This window comes from Sciurus carolinensis, chromosome 5 (genome assembly GCF_902686445.1).
Source record: "Sciurus carolinensis chromosome 5, mSciCar1.2, whole genome shotgun sequence".
Taxonomy (NCBI): domain Eukaryota; kingdom Metazoa; phylum Chordata; class Mammalia; order Rodentia; family Sciuridae; genus Sciurus; species Sciurus carolinensis.
This window is the reverse complement of record NC_062217.1, coordinates 102,416,731-102,438,108: the sequence shown is the minus strand read 5'-3', so window position 1 is coordinate 102,438,108 and position 21,378 is coordinate 102,416,731. Positions and strand designations below refer to the sequence as shown.

At 38.6% G+C, this 21,378-nt stretch overlaps 1 protein-coding gene across 1 annotated transcript in view; it reads right to left on the bottom strand.

The window, feature by feature from the left end:
• The window catches only part of LOC124984859 (WASH complex subunit 2A-like), a 66,954-nt gene that overhangs the window by 1,753 nt on the left and 43,823 nt on the right, over positions 1–21,378 (bottom strand). Inside the window, exons 23-30 of the mRNA XM_047552946.1 lie at positions 20,469–20,651; positions 14,916–15,044; positions 14,683–14,782; positions 13,981–14,102; positions 12,983–13,045; positions 12,402–12,614; positions 10,046–10,666; positions 8,876–9,053 (exon numbers count right to left, since the gene is read on the bottom strand). Coding sequence (XP_047408902.1) covers positions 8,876–9,053; positions 10,046–10,666; positions 12,402–12,614; positions 12,983–13,045; positions 13,981–14,102; positions 14,683–14,782; positions 14,916–15,044; positions 20,469–20,651 — 1,609 coding nt within the window. The remainder of the gene's footprint in view (positions 1–8,875; positions 9,054–10,045; positions 10,667–12,401; positions 12,615–12,982; positions 13,046–13,980; positions 14,103–14,682; positions 14,783–14,915; positions 15,045–20,468; positions 20,652–21,378) is intronic.

Genomic DNA, 21,378 nt, shown 5'->3' with positions numbered 1-21,378 from the left:
CTCATATACTGCCCAAGTCTGAAATGCTGACCCTTACTCTCTATCTGGAACTGCATGGTACCCAAGGTGGCTACCTCAGCCTACATCAGCACATGGGGCAGTTCCTGATTTCATAACATCACAGTGTTTGTCAGATGGTTGGGAGGGGCACACTAAGATAAAGTTAGTTATATACATAAAGGTTAAATTCTGGGTACTTTCACATTCCTTGATGTCTATCTTGCCAAAAAGCTGTTTCACCAAAATGACTATCCATTACTTTTCCATATTCAACCTAACTCAGGATTACATAGCAAACTAAAATCAACTGGGGGCAATCCAAGATGGCGGCCTAGAGGGAGACTGCACCCCCAGTCGCTCCAGAACCCAGGAGTTAAGAAGGGGAGGCATTGAGAGACTCAGACTGAAATAGAGCCACGGGTGAGTCTGCCCACTGGGTAAAGCTCGACCCGGGTGGCAGGCCCAGATAGAGGTGGCTTATCGGAGCCGGGCAGGGCAGCTAGAGTCATCCACAGGCAGCCCTGCGCACTCCGGCGGTGGGCCCCGCCCACACAGCCAGCTTCTCCAGGTTCTCGGAACGGAACTGGCCCGCTAGTGAGAGCCTTTCTGACCAGAACAAGCTCCGAGTCCCGGAGCCACTGCAGCGCAGCATACTCGGCTACGAACCAGCGGAGAGCCTAGATCCGCAAGCAGCCTCTGGGATCAGGGCAGGGCAGCCAGAGACCTCTTCAGGCGGCTCTGCCCACTCTGGCTGCAGGCTCTCTTCACGAGGCGATCCCAGATGGTGGCCTAGAGGGAGACTGTACCCCCAGTCGCTCCAGAACCCAGGAGTTAAGAAGGGGAGGCATTGAGAGACTCGGACTGAAATAGAGCCACGGGTGAGTCTGCCCACTGGGTAAAGCTCAGCCCGGGTGGCAGGCCCAGATAGAGGTGGCTTATTGGAGCCGGGCAGGGCAGCTAGAGTCTTCCCAAGGTAGCCTTCACACTCTGGCAGTGGGCTCCTCCCACACGGCCAGCTGCACGGTGCAGGCCCACAGTGAGAGCATTTCCGCACAGAGCCAGTTCCAAACCGTGGAACCAGTAGGGGGCTAGGGGCAGTTTTCTTCGGATGAGCTGCTTTATCAGATTCCTCCAAGACATCAGGCTACTGAAGGCTGGGAGGTGATAACACTGGAAATCTACCGGGACACTATAAGCCAATAGCGGAAACTGCAATATCTCAGGGTCCCACTGACAACTGACCAATATGAGAAAACAAGGGAAGAAAATGTCCCAAACAACCTAGATACTACATCAATAAAACCCAATGACAGCACAGCAGAAGAAATGTCAGAAAGGGAGTTCAGAATGTACGTAATTAAAACGATCAGGGAAGCTAATGAGGAGATGAAAGAGCAAATGCAGGTATTGAAGGAGGAGATGAAAGAGCAAATGCAGGCATTAAATGATCGCACCAATCAACAGTTAAAGACCAAATACGGGAAGCAAGAGATCATTTCAATAAAGAGTTAGAGATACTGAAACAAAACCAAACTGAAATCCTTGAAATGAAGGAAACAATAAACCAAGTTAAAAACTCCATAGAAAGCATAACCAATAGGATAGAACACCTGGAAGACAGAACCTCAGACATTGAAGACAAATTATTTAATCTTGAAAGCAAAGTTGGCCAAACAGAAAAGATGGTAAGAAATCATGAACAGAATCTACAAGAATTATGGGATATCATGAAAAGGCCAAATTTAAGAATTATTGGGATTGAGGAAGGCTTAGAGAAACAAACCAAAGGAATGAACAATCTATTCAATGAAATAATAACAGAAAATTTCCCAATCTGAAGAATGAAATGGAAAACCAAGTACAAGAAGCTTATAGAACTCCAAACATACAAAATTACAACAGACCCACACCAAGGCACATTATTATGAAAATACCTAACATACAAAATAAAGACAGAATTTTAAAGGCCGCGAGAGAAAAGAATCAAATTACATTCAGGGGGAAACCAATAAGAATATCAGCAGATTTTTCAATCCAGACCCTAAAAGCTAGAAGGGCCTGGAACAACATATACCAAGCCCTGAAAGAAAACGGATGCCAACCAAGAATCTTATACCCAGCAAAACTTACCTTCAAATTTGACGATGAATAAGATCCTTCCATGATAAACAAAAGCTAAAGGAATTTACAAAAAGAAAGCCAGCATTACAGAACATTCTCAGCAAAATATTCCATGAGGAAGAGATGAAAAACAACGATGCAAATCAGCAACAGGAGGCGCTAGCCTAAAGGAATAGCCAAATAAAGGAGAAACCAAATCATGTCAAAAACAAATATGAGTCAATTGACTGGGAATACAAATCATATCACAATAATAACCCTGAATGTTAATGGCCTGAATTCATCAATCAAAAGACACAGACTGGCAGATTGGATTAAAAAGAAAAATCCAACAATATGCTTCCTGCAAGAGACTCATCTCATAGAAAGAGACACCCATAGACTAAAGGTGAAAGGATGGAGAAAAACATACCATGCACACGGACACAGCAAAAAAGCTGGAGTATCCATCCTCATCTCAGATAATGTGGACTTCAAACCAAAACTAGTCAGAAGGGATAAAGAAGGACATTACATGCTGCTTAAGGGAAGCATAAATCAGCAAGACATAACAATCATAAATATCTATGCCCCGAACATTGGCTCATCCACGTACGTCAAACAATCCTTCTCAATTACAGAAATCAAATAGACCACAACACAATAATACTAGGCGATTTTAACACACCTCTCTCACTACTGGATAGATCGTCCAAACAAAAATTGAATAAAGAAACTATAGATCTCAACAACACAATCAGCAATTTAGACTTAACGGACATATATAGAATATACCATCCAACAAAGAACGAATACACTTTCTTCTCAGCAGCACATGGATCCTTCTCTAAAATAGACCATATTTTATGCCACAAAGCTACTGTTAGCAAATACAAGAAGATAGAGATACTACCTTGTACTCTATCAGATCATAATGGATTGAAATTAGAAATAAATGACAGAATAAAAAACAGAAACTTCTCCAATACCTGGAGACTAAATAATACACTATTATATGATGAATGGATAACAGAAGACATCAGGAGGGAAATAAAAAAATTCTTAGAAGTAAACGAGAACAAAGACACATCATATCAAAATCTCTGGGACACTATGAAAGCAGTACTTAGAGGAAGATTTATTTCATGGGTGCATTCAAAAAAAGAAGTAGAAATCAACAAATAAACGACTTAACACTACAGCTCAAAGCACTAGAAAAAGAAGAGCAGACCAATACCAAAACTAGTAGAAGACAGGAAATAGTTAAAATCAGAGCCGAAATCAACGAAATCGAAACAAAAGAAACAATCGGAAAAATTAACAAAATAAATAGTTGGTTCTTTGAAAAAATAAATAAAATTGATAAACCCTTAGCCACACTAACAAAGAGAAAGAGGGAGAAAACTCAAATTACTAAAATTCGGATGAACAAGGAAACATCACAACAGACACGAGTGAAATACAAAACATAATTAGAAGCTATTTCGAAAATCTATACTCCAACAAAACAGAAAACCTCGAAGACATCAACAAATTTCTAGAGACATATGAACTACCTAAACTGAACGAGGAGGACATACACAACTTAAATAAACCAATTTCAAGCAATGAAATAGAAGAGGTCATCAAAAGCCTACCAACAAAGAAAAGTCCAGGACCAGATGGGTTCTCAGCCGAGTTCTACAAAACCTTTAAAGAAGAGCTCATTCCAATACTCCTCAAACTATTCCATGAAATAGAAGAGGAGGGAACCCTCCCAAACTCATTCTATGAAGCCAATATCACCCTGATACCTAAACCAGACAGAGACACATCGAGGAAAGAAAATTTCAGACCAATATCCTTAATGAACATCGATGCAAAAATTCTCAACAAAATTTTAGCAAATCGCGTACAAAAACATATTAAAAAGATAGTGCACCACGATCAAGTGGGTTTTATCCCAGGGATGCAAGGTTGGTTCAACATTCGGAAATCAATAAATGTCATTCACCATTATCAACAGACTTAAAGTTAAGAATCACATGATTATTTCAATAGATGCAGAAAAAGCATTTGATAAAATACAGCATCCCTTCATGCTCAAAACACTAGAAAAAATTGGGGTAGTGGGAACATTCCTAAACATTATAAAGGCCATCTACGCTAAGCCCATGGCTAATATCATTCTAAATGGTGAAAAACTGAAAGCGTTCCCCCTAAAAACTGGAACAAGGCAGGGATGCCCTCTTTCACCGCTTCTATTCAACATCGTCCTTGAGACCCTAGCCAGAGCAATCAGACAAACCAAAGAAATTAAAGGGATACGAATAGGAAAAGAAGAACTCAAACTATCCCTGTTTGCTGATGACATGATTATATATTTAGAGGAACCTGGAAATTCCACCAGAAAACTTTTAGAACTCATAAGTGAATTCAGTAAAGTAGCAGGTTACAAGATCAATGCTCATAAATCCAATGCATTTTTATACATAAGTGATGAATCTTCAGAAAGAGAAATTAGGAAAACTACCCCATTCACAATAGCATCGAAAAAAATAAAATACTTGGGAATCAATCTCACAAAAGAGGTGAAAGACCTCTACAATGAGAACTACAGAACACTAAAGAAAGAAATCCAAGAAAACCTTAGAAGATGGAAAGATCTCCCATGTTCCTGGATAGGCAGAATTAATATCGTCAAAATGGCTATACTACCTAAAGTTCTATACAGATTCAATGCAATTCCAATTAAAATCCCAATGATGTACCTCGCAGAAATAGAGCAAGCAATTATGAAATTCATCTGGAAGAATAAAAAAACCTAGAATAGCTAAAGCAATCCTCAGTAGCAAGAGCGAAGCAGGGGGTATTGCAATACCAGATCTTCAACTCTACTACAAAGCAATAGTAACAAAAACGGCATGGTATTGGTACCAAAATAGACAGGTAGATCAATGGTACAGAATAGAGGACATGGACACAAACCCAAATAAATACAATTTTCTCATACTAGACAAAGGTTCCAACAATATGCAATGGAGAAAAGATAGCCTCTTCAACAAATGGTGCTGGGAAAACTGGAAAACTATATGCAATAGAATGAAACTAAACCCCTATCTCTCACCCTACACAAAACTCAACTCAAAATGGATCAAGGACCTCGGAATCAGACCAGAGACCCTGCATCTTATAGAAGAAAAAGTAGGTCCAAATCTTCAAATTGTTGGCTCAGGATCAGATTTCCTTAACAGGACTCCCATAGCACAAGAAATAAAAGCAAGAATAAACAACTGGGATAGATTCAAACTAAAAAGCTTTCTCTCAGCAAAGGAAACTATCAGAAATGTGAAGAGAGAGCCTACAGAGTGGGAGAATATCTTTGCCAACCATACCTCAGATAGAGCGCTAATTTCCAGAATCTATAAAGAACTCAAAAAACTCTACAACGAAGAATACAAATAATCCAATCAACAATGGGCTAAGGAAATGAACAGACACTTCACAGAAGAAGATGTACAAGTAATCAACAGATATATGAAAAAATGTTCAACATCCCTAGTAATAAGGGAAATGCAAATCAAAACTACCCTAAGATTTCATCTCACCCCAATTAGAATGGCGATTATCAAGAATACAAGCAACAATAGGTGTTGGCGAGGATGTGGTGAAAAAGGAACACTCATACATTGCTGGTGGGGTTGCAAATTAGTGCAACCACTCTGGAAAGCAGTGTGGAGATTCCTCAGAAAGCTTGGAATGGAAACACCATTTGACCCAGCTATCCCACTCCTTGGCCTATACCCAAAGGACTTAAAATCAGCATACTACAGAGATACAGCCACATCAATGTTCATTGCTGCTCAATTCACCATAGCCAGATTGTGGAACCAACCTAGATGCCCTTCAGTTGATGAATGGATAAAGAAACTGTGGCATATTTATACAATGGAATATTACTCCGCAATGAAGAATGATAAAATTATGGCATTTGTAGGCAAATGGTCGAAATTGGAGAATATCATGCTAAGTGAGATAAGCCAATCTCAAAAAACTAAAGGACGAATGATCTCGCTGATAAGCGGATGAGGACATATAATGGGGGGTGGGACGGGCTAGCATTAGGTTTAGGGTTAGGTTTAGAGTTAGGCTAAGGAGAGCAGTAAGAATGAAGGAAAAAAGGACTGTGTAGAGGGAAAAGAGGGGTGGGAGGGGTGGGAGGGGTGGGGGGAGGGGAAAAATATAATAAACATCATTACCCTATGTAAACGTAAAAAAATAAATAAATAAATAAATAAATTTAAAAAAAAAAAAAAAAAAAGATAGTGCACCACGATCAAGTGGGTTTTATCCCAGGGATGCAAGGTTGGTTCAACATTCGGAAATCAATAAATGTCATTCACCATATCAACAGACTTAAAGTTAAGAATCACATGATTATTTCAATAGATGCAGAAAAAGCATTCGATAAAATACAACATCCCTTCATGCTCAAAACACTAGAAAAAATTGGGGTAGTGGGAACATTCCTAAACATTATAAAGGCAGTCTACACTAAGCCCATGGCTAATATCATTCTAAATGGTGAAAAACTGAAAGCGTTCCCCCTAAAAACTGGAACAAGGCAGGGATGCCCTCTTTCACCGCTTCTATTCAACATCGTCCTTGAGACTCTAGCCAGAGCAATCAGACAAACCAAAGAAATTAAAGGGATACGAATAGGAAAAGAAGAACTCAAACTATCCCTGTTTGCTGATGACATGATTATATATTTAGAGGAACCTGGAAATTCCACCAGAAAACTTTTAGAACTCATAAGTGAATTCAGTAAAGTAGCAGGTTACAAGATCAATGCTCATAAATCCAATGCATTTTATACATAAGTGATGAATCTTCAGAAAGAGAAATTAGGAAAACTACCCCATTCACAATAGCATCGAAAAAAATAAAATACTTGGGAATCAATCTAACAAAAGAGGTGAAAGACCTCTACAATGAGAACTACAGAACACTAAAGAAAGAAATTCAAGAAAACCTTAGAAGATGGAAAGATCTCCCATGTTCCTGGATAGGCAGAATTAATATCGTCAAAATGGCTATACTACCTAAAGTGCTATACAGATTCAATGCAATTCCAATTAAAATCCCAATGATGTACCTTGCAGAAATAGAGCAAGCAATTATGAAATTCATCTGGAAGAATAAAAAACCTAGAATAGCTAAAGCAATCCTCAGTAGCAAGAGCGAAGCAGGGGGTATTGCAATACCAGATCTTCAACTCTACTACAAAGCAATAGTAACAAAAACGGCATGGTATTGGTACCAAAATAGACAGGTAGATCAATGGTACAGAATAGAGGACATGGACACAAACCCAAATAAATACAATTTTCTCATACTAGACAAAGGTTCCAACAATATGCAATGGAGAAAAGATAGCCTCTTCAACAAATGGTGCTGGGAAAACTGGAAAACCATATGCAATAGAATGAAATTAAACCCCTATCTCTCACCCTACACAAAACTCAACTCAAAATGGATCAAGGACCTCGGAATCAGACCAGAGACCCTGCATTTTATAGAAGAAAAAGTAGGTCCAAATCTTCAACTTGTTGGCTTAGGATCAGACTTCCTTAACAGGACTCCCATAGCACAAGAAATAAAAGCAAGAATCAACAACTGGGATAGATTCAAACTTAAAAGCTTTCTCTCAGCAAAGGAAACTATCAGAAATGTGAAGAGAGAGCCTACAGAGTGGGAGAATATCTTTGCCAACCATACCTCAGATAGAGCGCTAATTTCCAGAATCTATAAAGAACTCAAAAAACTCTACATGAAGAATACAAATAATCCAATCAACAAATGGGCTAAGGAAATGAACAGACACTTCACAGAAGAAGATGTACAAGTAATCAACAGATATATGAAAAAATGTTCAACATCCCTAGTAATAAGGGAAATGCAAATCAAAACTACCCTAAGATTTCATCTCACCCCAATTAGAATGGCGATTATCAAGAATACAAGCAACAATAGGTGTTGGCGAGGATGTGGTGAAAAAGGAACACTCATACATTGCTGGTGGGGTTGCAAATTAGTGCAGCCACTCTGGAAAGCAGTGTGGAGATTCCTCAGAAAGCTTGGAATGGAAACACCATTTGACCCAGCTATCCCACTCCTTGGCCTATACCCAAAGGACTTAAAATCAGCATACTACAGAGATACAGCCACATCAATGTTCACTGCTGCTCAATTCACCATAGCCAGATTGTGGAACCAACCTAGATGCCCTTCAGTTGATGAATGGATAAAGAAACTGTGGCATATTTATACAATGGAATATTACTCCGCAATGAAGAATGATAAAATTATGGCATTTGTAGGCAAATGGTCGAAATTGGAGAATATCATGCTAAGTGAGATAAGCCAATCTCAAAAAACTAAAGGACGAATGATCTCGCTGATAAGCGGATGAGGACATATAATGGGGGGTGGGACAGGCTAGCATTAGGTTTAGGGTTAGGTTTAGAGTTAGGCTAAGGAGAGCGGTAAGAATGAAGGAAAGAAGGACTGTGTAGAGGGAAAAGAGGGGTGGGAGGGGTGGGGGCGAGGGGAAAAATAAAATAAACATCATTACCCTATGTAAACGTAAAAAAAAAATAAAATAAAATAAAAAATAAATAAATAAAATCAACTGGGGAACAGTTTCTAGGAAAGGGCCAAGACAAGGAACAGGAGACAGAACAAGCAACTGAATAGGAACAATTCTCTAAATCAAACAGAAAAACAAACTTACCCATATCATCATCAAATATAGACTTAGCTTCTACTTTCTTTTTGGATTTTTCTTTGGGCTTTATAGTTAGGTCAGCAAAGATATCGATGTTATCATCAAATAAGTTGGATTCCAAAGTTTTCTCCTTGTCTCTTTTTTTGTGTGAGGGTTTAATTGCTTCTGTAGCAAATATATCATCCTTGTTAAACCAAAACAAACAACAAGTAAAACAATTTTAAATTTTTAAAAATTTTCTTAATGAATACACTCCTCTACTTAGCCTTGGTCTTTCACATTATTCTATCAGCCCTATGTTGAGGCTCTACCAGTCCTACCTGAAAGGACAGTCTCCTACCCCTAATTCACCACACTTCCCTAGGTAATTTTCTTCATGGCACTTTTTGCTATTTAAAAATTTCTTAACTATCTCTCTCCCTGTTTGTATCTGGTTGCCCTCCCTAAGACCTCTGAGAAGCAGAGCTCTTATGGTCCCAGTTCACTCTGCCTATAGGACCCAGATGCTCAACAAATATCTTCTGAGGGGGTTGGGGTTATGGCTCAGGGGTAGAGCAATTGCCAAGCAGGTATGAGGTACTGGGTTTGATTCTCAGCATCACATATAAATAAATGATTTTTTTTTAAATTAAAAAAAAAAAAAAAACCTGCTGAGCAACAGTCACTGAAGGCCTTCCTGCATGTGCCTTTGCTAAATTAGCAGGTCTAACCAGGGCCTATTTCCTCAAAACCAGTTGTTAAACATTCAAGCTGCACCAATTGACTTTATATGTGTCACAGAGTGGCATGCTGAGGAAGCTGACTGCAGCAACATTCTATGAAATAATCAAAATTATCAAAATCCAGATCTGGGGCTCGGAGCACATCTCAGTGGTAGAATGCTTGCCCAATATGTTAGAGGCTCTGGGTTTGATATCCAGTACCAGAAAATGAATGAAGAATGAATAAAATCAAGACTTTCATCAAGGATTATGACCAGTCAAGAACTACCCATACATACAACAACAAAACAAAAAAATCAAACATTTCTGTGTAAATTTCAGTTATTAATAGGGAATCCTAATTATAATCATTAAATATCCAGGTATATACAAAACTAGCTTAATGTAATCTATAGCATCAGAGTCAATCAGTTATTTTCCTTAACAGAGAAATAGGAATGAAATATTTTATTACCTCAAATATATCTTGTGTTTTTGACATGATGTCCTGCTGGTTATTAGATTTTGACTCATTCTTCTTGCCTTTCTGATCTGTAAAGAGATCATCCTCATCTTCCAGGAGGGGAAATGGATTTGTTTTCTTTGCTGGTCTTGGTTTAACAGAGTGAAAGAGATCATCATCACTGCTGGCCTCAACGAGAGCAGGAAAGAGGGGGCTGTTTTCTTTATCTTCCCCGGATGGGTGGGCCAGGGTCTCTGCTACCTTCCCCTTGGTTTTTGATCTCTCCATGAACTGAGGTCCTGGGCCCCTAGAAAATATGTCCCCAGAATCGAACAGGTCAACCTCGCCTCTGGACTGACCCAGGGACTTTGCAAAGGGGCTTCTGTCCATTGCAAGCACAGGGCTGTTTTCCCAAGGTGAAGCAGCAGCAGCAGCCACTGCCTCCTCAAAGACTTCTCCACTGGCTGCTCTGGGCTGAGGTTGCCAGCCATTTGGTGAAATGGCACCATCTGCCAAGTGTGCAAGGGGTCCCCTGGGTACACTCATGTCTTCAGCCTCACTGGATTCCTGGGCAGCCAGTCGCCTAGCTGCACGCGTCTGCGGTCGACGCTTCCCTCTCACTTTGACACGGCTCTGCAATTGCACCAAAAAAAAAAAGAGCGAGAGAGAGAGAGAAAGAAAAAAAAAATCACATGCTGATCTGATGATAAAGTAAAAAGTGTTAAAAGCTAACATAGCAAAGAATCAGTAACACAAAGTACTGTACGGTTATCTGTTCTCCATCAATCATTATCTGAAATACAAAGAAGTTATTTCTTAAAGATTTCCAAAGGAGTTTGCTAGCTCCTACTCCTCCAAGACTAAGTAATTTTTAATCCTTTAGTGTTCTTCATTTGAGCCTTTTAAACATTTTTTTTAGTTGTCAATGGATCTTTTATTTTATTTATTTATATGTGGTGCTAAGTATCGAACCCAGGGCCTTGTGCATGTCAGGCAAGCGCCCCACCACTGAGCCACAACTCCAGCCCCCATTTCTGAGTCTTTTGACTGCAGTTTTTGGTTCAGTTTCAGTGGTTGTTGGGACCCCAGAAAGTAGGCAAATTGATGCTCTGTGACTCAAAACCTTCTCAGGCATCTCTTCTTTTCTCAATTCAAATGTGGGCATCTTTCAAAACAAGATAGAACTGGGAGATTCTGGAGCCAACCTTTATTAGATGCTAATCTAAATCAGGTTTCAGGAGCAAGGAGGTATGACACAATAAGGAAAGAGAGGTAACCTGAGGTTGTTTTCTTCAAGTCAACAAACGCTAATTCAAACATTAAATATTATGTGTAAAAAACATGGTTCTGAAACCAGAGCCCTCAATATAACACTGAAACATTAGTATCTCAATAACTATGATTTAATATTTGTGATATGTTCCAAAATACACAATCAAGTCAAGTTCTATAAAGTACAATCTATTTCGGGCAAAGTACTTAACTCTATCTGCCTACTTCAAGGAAATTTCACAATTAATTTTAAGAAGTGGCTAATTTAAACTTACCCCCCACCAAAAAAAGCTACTAAAATGATACTTTACTTTGCACAGAGAAAACAGGTCTGCAAACACTTAAAATTTATTTGCTAAGATTAAATCATTCTAGGTCTCATCACTTTAGAGATCAGCTAAGATTTTCAAGATAAGGGAGACTGGATAGAAAAAAGAAAACTCATTAAAATAGAAGGAAAAGCTCCAAGAGTTCAGGGTCTATCAGAGATTCGGTGAAACAGTATGACAGATTTTTTACCTGAGAAGGAATTGCTATGGGTTCTCAAAAGAAGCCCAGGACATGGGGACAGGAGGGGAATGCCACAGAAGTGAGAGGTTTGCATGGAGTTGCAGGTGGGGAAGAACATTCCACGTGAGGAAGCAGCACAACTGGCAGGCATCAGCAGGACAAAGTATGTGTACTCAGGGAATGGGGGGCCTTGTGTCTGGAGTTCAGGCTGCAGTGTGGGGACATTGGCAGGAAAGCTGGAGGCAAGGCTTAGCATCACCTGTAAAGGGGCTTTCACACCAAACCAGAAACTAGAATGTTCTCTGCACAGTGAGAAGTCCCAGATGGCAGACACCAAAGTGAGATGGGGGTAGAGGTGAGACTTCACTATGGCTTCTGTGCATCGTAAATGGAACAAAAGCCAAAAGCGTACAGTGGAAAAGCAGACATAGAATTAGGGAGGTGGAGAAAAGTAGGAGGGGCTGAAGGAAGGAGGAGGTATCTCCTTCAGTGTGGAATTGAGGATGCATTTCTATCAATGGACTAGAAAGAAGCAGCCAGATTCTGGCTAAAAGCAAGCAGGCGCAGGCAAAGATATTTTCATCACCTTGTTTGCACTGTGTAAGGTGTCTGCCTGAGCTGGAAGATCGAAACTCACACCAGCCTCCCCACTGCCAGGAAGAGAGGGCATACTTTCCAGACCGTGGATCCTTCCAGGTTCAGATGAAGGAAAAACCAATTCTGGCGAAACAGGTTTTGCTCCCAAGATCTGGGGAACCGCTGAAGGCAGCAAGGCTGCTGGGTTAATTGCTAAATTTGCCTAAAGAAGAAAAATGAAACTCAGTATTCATTTTTTAACACAGCAGTCTCTTACTATTTCTGTGACATGATGAGGTTCAGTGTACACAATGTAGAATACAAGAGGAGAAGAATAATGTAGGAAAATCACCTGATCTAGTCTCAGAATTAGAACAGAGGGTCATACAACTGTGCCCACCACTGTGATCAAAGAAAAGACGTTAAAGACACAGCACACAAGAAGCAACAACTAGGTGGAGGTGGGGGGTGTGGTTGGAGTGGGGGGAAAGATGAGGAAATGTTTGGCAGCAGCTGAAAAAAGTGAAAATTCCAAAAAGGTTTATAGATGCCACAAGGCAGGCAATGAAGATCCAGATGTATTATAATTACTTGTATTTTCCCGATCCGAGTGGATGGTTCTTTGGTTTTAAATGGAGCGAGACCTGACGAATCCTGTGTGAAATTACATTCAGTTAAAAATTCATTGGGGAAAGAGGAAGCAAAGTGTCTCTGGGATTATATTCATGCCTGTACATAAATCTGTGATAGAGCAAAGCTGTCACTCTCTGTCATTCATTCGAATCAATCCCTCCCAGGCCCTCAAAAATTTTCACTAGCCTCACTTCACCTGTGCCCCTTCCTCTGGCATGTAGGTAGAGAGGCTCAGATCATACATGAAGAAGAGGGAGACAGAGATCAGGAATAGGATTTGTAAGAGCTGTCTATCAAAACAGCAAAGTCTGACCAGCTGGCATCATTGACCTGCTGGCTACCCATCACAGTGGCATAGAGGAGCACATCGGACCTCTCCCCCAGCCTGACACCACTTCTAACACTAAAGAAGTGGAGTTTGGGGGTGAGTGAGTGGAGATGTGCCTCCTTTTTCTGAGCTCAGGACACAGTGGCCTCAGTGAGATATCCAGGGACACGTTCCGGCCAGACTTCTGGCCTATTCTCAGAAGGAGCTCCACAGAATTCTGAGAGGACTGCTGATGAGAAGGCCATCTCAGAACAAGTGACATTCAGGAGAAAGTAAGAAATCACACGTGATTTATATTAACTCAAATTTCATTCTACTCCAAGAGATCCCAGAGGAGAAATGGGTCTCTGGTGGGAAAAAGGTGGCTTCACCCTAACTTAACTTCACCTTGGAACTCAATTTGGAATTGAGTCAAAAAATAATAATAATTAAATACAGAATCATAAGACTCTGGAGTGTGAAAGGAGAAAAGAGATGATAGGGGATAAAAGAACATAGCAGAAAAAAAAAGAGAGGTCCTACTTGTTTCCTCAGCTAAAAGAACTCTGAATAACTCTGGGTCTGAATGACGGAATTGGTCTGTACTGGGATGCAAATAAGAGCTGGAGGTCCTTAGAGAGATTCTAACCTGTGGTGTTTCTGGTTTCCATATGCTTTTCTCTTTGCTACCTTGAAAGGACTCTGGATGTTTTTGGTTCTTGAGAGAGAAAACAGAGTGGTCTTTTTTCACTACCTTCTTTTTTCTGGTACCTTCAAAAGAAAAAGAACCAAAGTCTGTCATGTATTGAAAATTTTAAAGAAAAATCATAATGCAAAAAAGGAACCTGGCTTCTGGGTTTACAAGTCCCTTTTCACATGAGGGTGGAACTAGCTAAAAATAAAATAGTATTCTAAAGATTTTCTAGGGCTGGTGATATAGCTCAGTGGTACAGTACTTGCCTAGCATGAGCAAGGGCCCTGTGTTCAATTCCCAGCATCACCAAAAAAAAAAAAAAAAAAAAAAGAAGAAGCAGAAGACTGGTTTTAGCAGGAGTCATCACTATGATAAAAAGAAAATAGTATATAAAAAAAAAATGAGCAGGGCAGAAGGCAAAAATGACACACAGGGGCTAAACTCAGGTTTAAATTTTTCTATCTAAAAGGCACAAAAATGTAGTCACCATATTGTATGCAATGACCTTTCAAGAAACTATTTAAAAAAAATCAAAGAAGTTTTTAATACATTCAGAGGGCCTGGGTCAGTTAATGTTCTAATATTAGTTAGGGAACAATATGATTTTCCTTCATCCTATAACTGGATATTAGTTTCCTTTCCCACGCTCCCCGATACTGAGAACAAAGGTTGGTACCACAGGCTGGGACTTAGCAGAGCTGAACAGATCATCATCTTCATCATCACCAAATAGGCTTCCAGTGCTTGGCTCTGACAACTACAATAGACAACATTTAGATTCAATATCCAAAAGAAAACAAAAGCAATTTACAAACAGAGCTAGGTGAGCCACTGAAAGAATATCTAACACAATAACAAACACATAATGTAGGAATCCACTGGAAACTGACCCTGGTTTTTTTGGTGCCAGCAAAAAGGTCAACATCAGGGTCATTGTCCTTCTGGAGCTTGTGACTAAAAAGGAGCTCTTCATCCTGGAACACACCTGTGCTCTTAGGACGGGCATCAGAATCTTGACCCTGGACAAAACAGAGAAGATCATGTACGATTATATTTCCAAGCATTTATTAAGCAAAAGTCACAAGTGCAAAGATGGACAAAACAAAGATGTCCCCTGCAGCTCCGCTTATGCTGGCAAAAGGTTGAACCATTTTATTTACAAAAAAGAATACTATGGAGCTATCAAAAATAACCATTTGACCCAGTTATCCCACTCCTTGGCCTATACCCAAAGGACTTAAAAATCAGCATACTACAGAGATACAGCCACATCAATGTTCATAGCTTCTCAATTCACAACAGCCAGACTGTGGAACCAACCTAGATGTCCTTCAATTGATGAATGGATAAAGAAACTGGGGTGTATATATATATATATATATATATATATATATATATACAATGGAATATTACTCTGCCATAAAGAATGATAAAATTATGGCATCTGCAGGCAAATGGATGAAATTGGAGAATATCATGCTAAATGAGATAAGCCAATCTGAAAAAAACAAAGGACAAATGATCTTGCTGATAAGCGGATGATGACACATAATGGGGGGTGGGAGGGGTTAGCATTAGGGTTAGGGTTAGGGTTAGGGTTAGGGAGCAGGGCAAGAATGGAGGAAGGAAGAACTGTATAGAGGGAAAAGAGGGGTGGGAGGGGTGGGGGAAGGGAAAAAATAACAGAATGAATCAAACAACATTACCCTATGTAAATTTATGATTACACAAATGGTATGCCTTTACTCCATGTACAAACAGAGAAACAACATGTATCCCATCTGTTTACAATAAAAAAAAATAGGGGAAAGTAAATTTATGAATACAGAAAGCACAATCTGGAAAAAATGATCTTTCAACCTTTGTATAGTACCTGAACTTTCATTTTTTTAAAAAATACATGAGTTCCATGAGAAATACTTTGGAATACAAACAATAATATTAAGTAAGTTCAATCTTATTCCTAAAAGGAACAGGAGACATCAGTGACTTAATCCCAAAACACCAGAGTGGATCAAGCATGTATCCCTACTCCAAAGAACTGGCAGAGGTATGACCAGCAAGCCATCTCCTATGCCTGTTCACTTCTATCCCACTATGTTTAGACTCTGTAAAAATTATTTTTTGTCTGCTAGGATAACAGACATTTAAAAATTACTGTTCACATTACTTGGTTTGAAGATATCATGCTTCAGATCTGACATTGTAGAATTCATCCCTATTTCTTCTTTACTATGACAACTTAAAGATTCAGACAAACAAAATCCCACTTTTGTCAAAGTAAATTACACTAATTAACCAATTATTATTAATATATAAGAACCAGTTTAATACAGTAAATAAGAGTAAATACAGTAAATCATTTATATTCACTATATGTGGCTCTCATTTACAAACAGGGTTAGTCTGCTGTTATAACAAAGAATTAATAAAACTTTTTGTAGAAATCAATATGGACTATTCAGTTAGATATAAAAAAGGATTGGCAATCTACAAGATGCCGAACCAGTTTTTTCCCCCAAACATCTCTGTTGGATAAAATTCACATGACGTGTGCAAACACTATCATCACAATCTAAGAACATTCTTATCACCCAAAGATACCCCAAACCATTAGAGGTTACTTTCCATTCCTGCCCACCCACTTCACTCAGCCCCAAGCAACCACTCATCTACTTTCTGTCTTAATGGGGTACAATGTGATAACTGTGTATCTGTATATGATGTGCAATGATGAAAAAAGGGTAATGAGTATTTTCATTTCCTTAAACATTTATCATTTCTATGTATCAGAAAACTTCAAACCCTTCCTAAAGTTCTTTGTAAAATATATAATGAATTGTTGTGAACTATAGTCACCCTAGTGTGCTACAGAGAATTAGAACTCGTTCCACCTATTTACTTCATACTTCTTGTTGCCAAATAAATTAGCAGCTTTCCTCTATCTGTGGGGGATACACACCAAGACCTGGCCCCCCGTAGATGCCTCAAAAACCTCAGAGTATGGAAGTCTATAATCTAATGCTATTTCCATCTTAAATAAGCACTTATCACCCACTGTGCTCATAACTTCTACAGTTTAAGACAAAACCAGCATGGATTTTTTTTCCTCCTTCACAATTTGATAGAAATTCATTCTTACCATAGATCTTAGCAACCTCTGCACAAGATTTTTTTCCTCTTTTTTTTTTTTTTTTTTTTGCGGTGTTGGGGATTGAACCCAGGGCCTTGTGCACGCAAGGCAAGCACTCTACCAACTGAGCTATATCCCCAGCCCTTTTTTCCTCTTCTTAAGTAATACTTACATCTTCCCCAAAAGGAAGTACTCCTATTACTTCTTTTTGGCATATTCACTACTTTTGTGTTTTGGGGGTATTATTAAGTAAAATAAAAGTTCCTTAAATACAAACACTGCAACAATACAAGATGGTAAGAGTTGACCTGTTAACCAAGATGGCTTCTAAGGGACTACTGGGCAGGTAGTATCCTATCCAGTGTGGATAAGTTGAACAAAAGGATGAACCACATCGAGGGGGGATGGAGTATCACAAGGGTGATGGAGCTTCATGTTACGCAGAATGAAGCACAACTTAAAACTTACAGATTTCTGGAATTTCCCATTTAAGATTTCCAGGATATAGCTGACTGTGTTAACAAACACAAGAAAGAAAAATCTTGGATAAGGAGGGACTCTTATAATCCATCGTATGGGTAGACAGTATTGTGTGTGCCCATTCATCAGTGGATACACATTCAGGTTATTTCCACCTTTTGGTTCCTATGAACAATGCTGCTGGGAACATTCACACTCACATTTTTGTGTGAACATGCTTTCATTCATCTTGGATAGATGTCTACGAGTGGAACAGATGGGTCATGTGGTAACTCCAGGTTTTAACAAGTTGAGGAACCACCTAATGGTTTTTCAAACTGGTTGAACAATTTCACGTTCTCAGAAGCAATAAATGAGGGTTTCAGTTTCTTCACACCCTCATCAACACTTGTAACTTTCCCTTTTTTTACTTGTAGCCTTCCTGATGGGCATCTCATTGTGGTTTTGATTAGTACTACCCTAACAAATGATGATGCAGAGTATCTTCTCATGTGTTTTGACAATGTGTGAATTTTCTTTGTAGAACATCTATTCACATCCTTTGTTTTTTTAAAAATTGGGTCATCTTTTTATTGAGTTGTAATTTTTCACATTCTTAATAAGTGTTTTTTTGGGGCGAGGGGGAATGGTACCAGGGATTGAACTCAGGGACACTCAAATCACTGAGCCACATCTTCAGTCCTACTTTGTATTTTAGTTAAAGAACAGGGTATGAGTTGCTAATCACCTCGCTGTTGCTGTGGCTTTGAACTTGCAATCCTCCTGCCTCAGCCTCCTGAGCCACTGGGATTATAGGCATGTGCCACCATGCCTGGCTTTGAGGGTGTTTTGTGAAGCACAGCTATTTTTAATTTCAATGAAGTCCAATTTGGCTATTCATTTTTTTGTCACTTATACTTTTGATGTCATATCCAAGAAAGCTTTGCCTAATCTAAGGTCATAATCATTTACTCATATATTACTGTTTTAGTTCTTACATTTATATATATGAACCATTCTGAGTTTATTTTTGTATGTAGTATGAGGTAACAATCCAACCTCTTTCTTTTACATGTGGCTTATCATGTCTCAGCACGATTTATTTAATAAAACAACTGACCACTAAAGTGTTTATTTCTGAATTCTCAATTCTCTTCCACTGATCTATATATTTTAATCTTATGTCAGTACTGTACTGTCAGGAAGTAGGTTTTGAAATCAGAAAGTGTAAGTCTAACCTTGTTCTTTTCCAAGACTGCTGGCTATTCTGGGTTCTTTGCACTTCTATAAAAATTTTAGGATCAGCATGTCCATTTCTGCAAAAACAATGTGGAATTCTGATATGGACTACACTCAACTTAATCTGTAGATAAATTTGGGGACTACTATCATCTTAACAATATTAAGGCTTCCAATCCATAAATATGAGATGACTTTCCATCTATTTTAGGTCTCTTACTTCTCTCAACACTATGTTGTAGTTCTTAATATACAAGTCTTGCAATTCTTTTGTTAAATTTAATACTAAGTACTTTACTTTTTCTGTTGATACTGTTAATGGAACTAATTTCTTAATTTCATTTTCAGACTGTTTCTGGCATATAAAATTACAAAATTGGTTTTCAAATATTGATTTTGTATTCTATAATCTTGCTAAGATTAATTATTTTGAATAGACAATAGACACTTTGTAGATTCTTTAGGACATACTACACATAAGGTTGTGCCATATACTAATAGAGATAGTTTAACTCTTCCTTTCCAACCTGGATGCATTTTAACTCAGTTTCTTGTCCTGCTTAGAATTTCCAGCACAAAGTTGACTGAAATTGTCAAGAGTGAATATCCTTATCTACTCATGATCTTAAAGCAAAATCTTTTAGTCTTTCACCATTAAGTATATAGTCAGTTATGGGTTTTCACAGATGTCCTTTATCAAGTTGAGGAAGTTTCCTTCCATGCTTAATTTATTGAGGGTGTTTATCATGAACAGGTTTTTATTTTACCAAGCACATTTTCTGCCTTTATTGGGGTGACCATGTGCTTTTTAACCTATATTTTACTGATACAATATATTACTATCAGTTGATTTTCAAATATTCGACCAACCTTAATTTTCGGGAGAAATCCCTCATCATGCTGTGTAATCCTTTTCATATTTTTATATACAGGGTTGACTACAGCATTTTATTGAGGACTTTAGTATCTACACTCATTAAAGATACTGGTATATAGTTTTCTTGTGATATCTCACTCTAGTTTTAATATCTGGATACTAATAAGTCTCACAGAATGACTGTTACTTACTTTGAATAAAATTTACTGGAACACAATCATGTCCAATCCTTTTTGTATTTTTTAGGGCTGCTTTTACACTACCAATGGCAGAGCTGAGCAGCGATGAGAGAACCTGTATGACCTGCAACAGCTAAAATAGTCACCATATAGCCCTTTACAAAAAGAAAGTATGCTGACACCTGATAAACAGAAAATGTCCATCGACAACATATATATCTAAAACTGAATGCCAGACATATGTAAGTGTACAGATATGGCCTATCTTTCCTTTCCTATTGCTCATATCCTATAACTAACTGGTCAAGGGGCAAAAGTTTGCTAAGTGAAACAAGGTCTACAAATCCCAAGAGAAGCAGGTGAAATTCTAATCTCCTACCCAACAGTGCTACCTGAAAGTCACCGATTTGGATTCCTGAATATCTAAATAACTAGAGAGAGTCATTTACATTCTCTACTGAAAGCTAAGGTTTCTTCAGTAATTCACACAACAGAACGAATACCATGAAATGAGATTCTTTTGTCTAAGATGTGAAACTTTATCATGTTTGCTCACCTTTCCTACTTCTTTCTGTGGAGTATGGATGTTGTTTTGATCTTCCATTTTATCCTCTTCATCATCGAACAAGCTAAGAACAGTTTTGGTTCTACCCTTGGTTCCTTTGTCCAATGGAGATGATGAAGAAAATAAATCAGAATGCCTGGCTACATCCTGAGCAGATGAAGTCAAAATTCCTTCCTGAAAATGGAAAATTACAATTAAAAAAAAAAAGCAATAACTGTGAATAAATACCCTACTTTTGGCCTCACAAGGTCCTCAATGAGTCAATAACTGCCATATTAACATGATTCAGGGAACTAGAGCTAATTGTACCTACTCCTATGTGACAGAATGCTGAGTGAGGTCAGTTCTTGATTGACTGCTCAAATTAAGTCGTGTATAGATAATCTATCATCAAAGGTAATTTTTCCAATCACTTTAAGACCACAGGTCCTGCCCTCTGCTAGTAGACATACAGTTAGAACCCTGAGGCACACAGGTTGCTCATGAGTTAGAGAAGAACTTCTAAGTCACAGAAGGAACAAATGTCAATCACTGGGAGTAGACCATGTATTTCCTAGTATTTAAGTATTATGCAGTCCCAAGGGGAAATGTACTCAGCAAAATCAGATACTCAAATTGTATAAGGAATACACTGTATATGCAATTAGGTCAATCTCTAAAATAATCATAAAATGCAACATTTATTTGTTGAATAGTATCATAATTCAAGCAAGATACCACTGATCATAAGAACCATTATTATGGGCTGGAGTTGTAGCTCAGTGGTAGAGAGCGTGCTAGCATTTGTGAGGCACTGGGTTCAATCCTTAGCACCACATTAAAATAAATAAATTGTGTCCATCTACAACTAAAAGAATTTTTTAAAGATATTTTTTAAAAAGTACCACTATTATCCTATCAT